This window comes from Egretta garzetta, unplaced genomic scaffold, assembly GCF_000687185.1.
Source record: "Egretta garzetta isolate BGI_Z169 unplaced genomic scaffold, ASM68718v1 scaffold40, whole genome shotgun sequence".
NCBI lineage: Eukaryota > Metazoa > Chordata > Aves > Pelecaniformes > Ardeidae > Egretta > Egretta garzetta.
This window is the reverse complement of record NW_009258484.1, coordinates 3,439,067-3,440,511: the sequence shown is the minus strand read 5'-3', so window position 1 is coordinate 3,440,511 and position 1,445 is coordinate 3,439,067. Positions and strand designations below refer to the sequence as shown.

The window sequence follows — 1,445 nt, the reverse complement described above, 5'->3', positions numbered from 1 at the left end:
GATACATATCAGTGCCAGTCTCAGGAAGGTCTTAATGATCTTGGGCAGGAATTTAGATGAGTAGTCAGGCAAGCAAATGTCTGTTTATTACTAAATTGTCTTTACCTAATGATTCTTGGACTGTGTAGATCAGTCCTGCAATAGAGCAGGACATGACTGTGTCAGATTATGAAGTGTGTTTGCTTGTGTTGAATTATTTCTGCCATCACTGCAGGAATTTGGACTTTGTAGGACTAGCCCACGCTATGACATTGCAGGGGGCTTTCCTGCCTTGGAAATGTGTTTGACACTTTATCAAGACTGGATTCTGGCATTGACTGACTCACACAGGGACCTCTTTAAGGCTGATCTAACATGATCAATACCAGAGTTCACAAGTTGAAGTTAGGTAGAATGTGGTCCCAATAGGTATATTGGGTGGGGAGGTCAGGGGAAGAAGACCGTATCAACTTCAAAACAGGACTGTGCTGGAGCCTGAAACCTGAGTAAAGTACAGACATACAAATGGACATAGCCAAGGACATGGTCCAACTTGTCACTTTCTTCCATTTTCATGGTGCTATAAAACTTCATGATTTTCTTAGTGATGTGAGCATTTTAAGGGTAAGGTAAATGCTGTTTAAAAGATCCCTGATAGTCTCTTCCTGAATAATAGACACTAGTAAGCACGGAGAGCCCCTATCCTACTTCGCAGCTTTCCCAATACCAACTTAGCTCAAGTCTCAGCAGATTCAAGAATGTAGGGTAGTACCCCAAAAAGGTATCAGCTGTTTGGTATCTAACGGCAAGATTACCCAAATTCAGCAGCCTGGAAACCCGCACACAGGTTTTAGCCGTTAGTTCTGCTCGTAACACATGAGTGATTGCACAAGCCAGTTTGTAACCAGTCTTTTTTAGCAAGGTTTTCCAGTCAAGCCAAGTGATCTGTTAGCACCACACATCTGTCTGAGCAAACAACGAGCAAAATAAGACCCCTCAACACCTTGCAAATCCAGGGACATGGGGTCACCATGCCGTGTGTCAGTAAAAGCACTGAAGTGCAGATTGCCATGATCTTAATCCTACTCAGCTGTGAACTAAGAATAGATACCAATAGGTAAGTCACTGAGATCAGGAAATAAGATTTCTGATAAATATAAAGGAACTGATGGTAGGTTGGTTCCTAATTGTTTTCTCTGTACGTGATCTGGGAGGCTAAACTCCAGTTTACAGGTAATAGACATCTAGGAGGTTTGAGTTGTCCCAGCAAAGTGTCATTTGAATTACCCTAGGATATGCTGCCTGGCCTCCAGTTGCTGCTCCAGAAGACCAAGGTCTCCCATTGGGTCCTGAATCGTGTCTGCCAGCCTCATTCAGGTAAGGCATCTCAAAAAGGTCTAGGCACCTCCATTAAATCCTACTGCTAATCCAGACAGCTATTGGGACCTGGGGTAGTGGTCCTGCTG

At 43.7% G+C, this 1,445-nt stretch overlaps 1 protein-coding gene across 1 annotated transcript in view; it reads left to right on the top strand.

Moving 5' to 3' along the window:
- The first annotated feature begins 1,010 nt into the window (after nt 1–1,010).
- Nucleotides 1,011–1,445, top strand: part of KL (klotho) — a 17,637-nt gene continuing 17,202 nt past the window's right edge. Inside the window, exon 1 of the mRNA XM_009644534.1 lies at nt 1,011–1,096. Coding sequence (XP_009642829.1) covers nt 1,011–1,096 — 86 coding nt within the window. The remainder of the gene's footprint in view (nt 1,097–1,445) is intronic.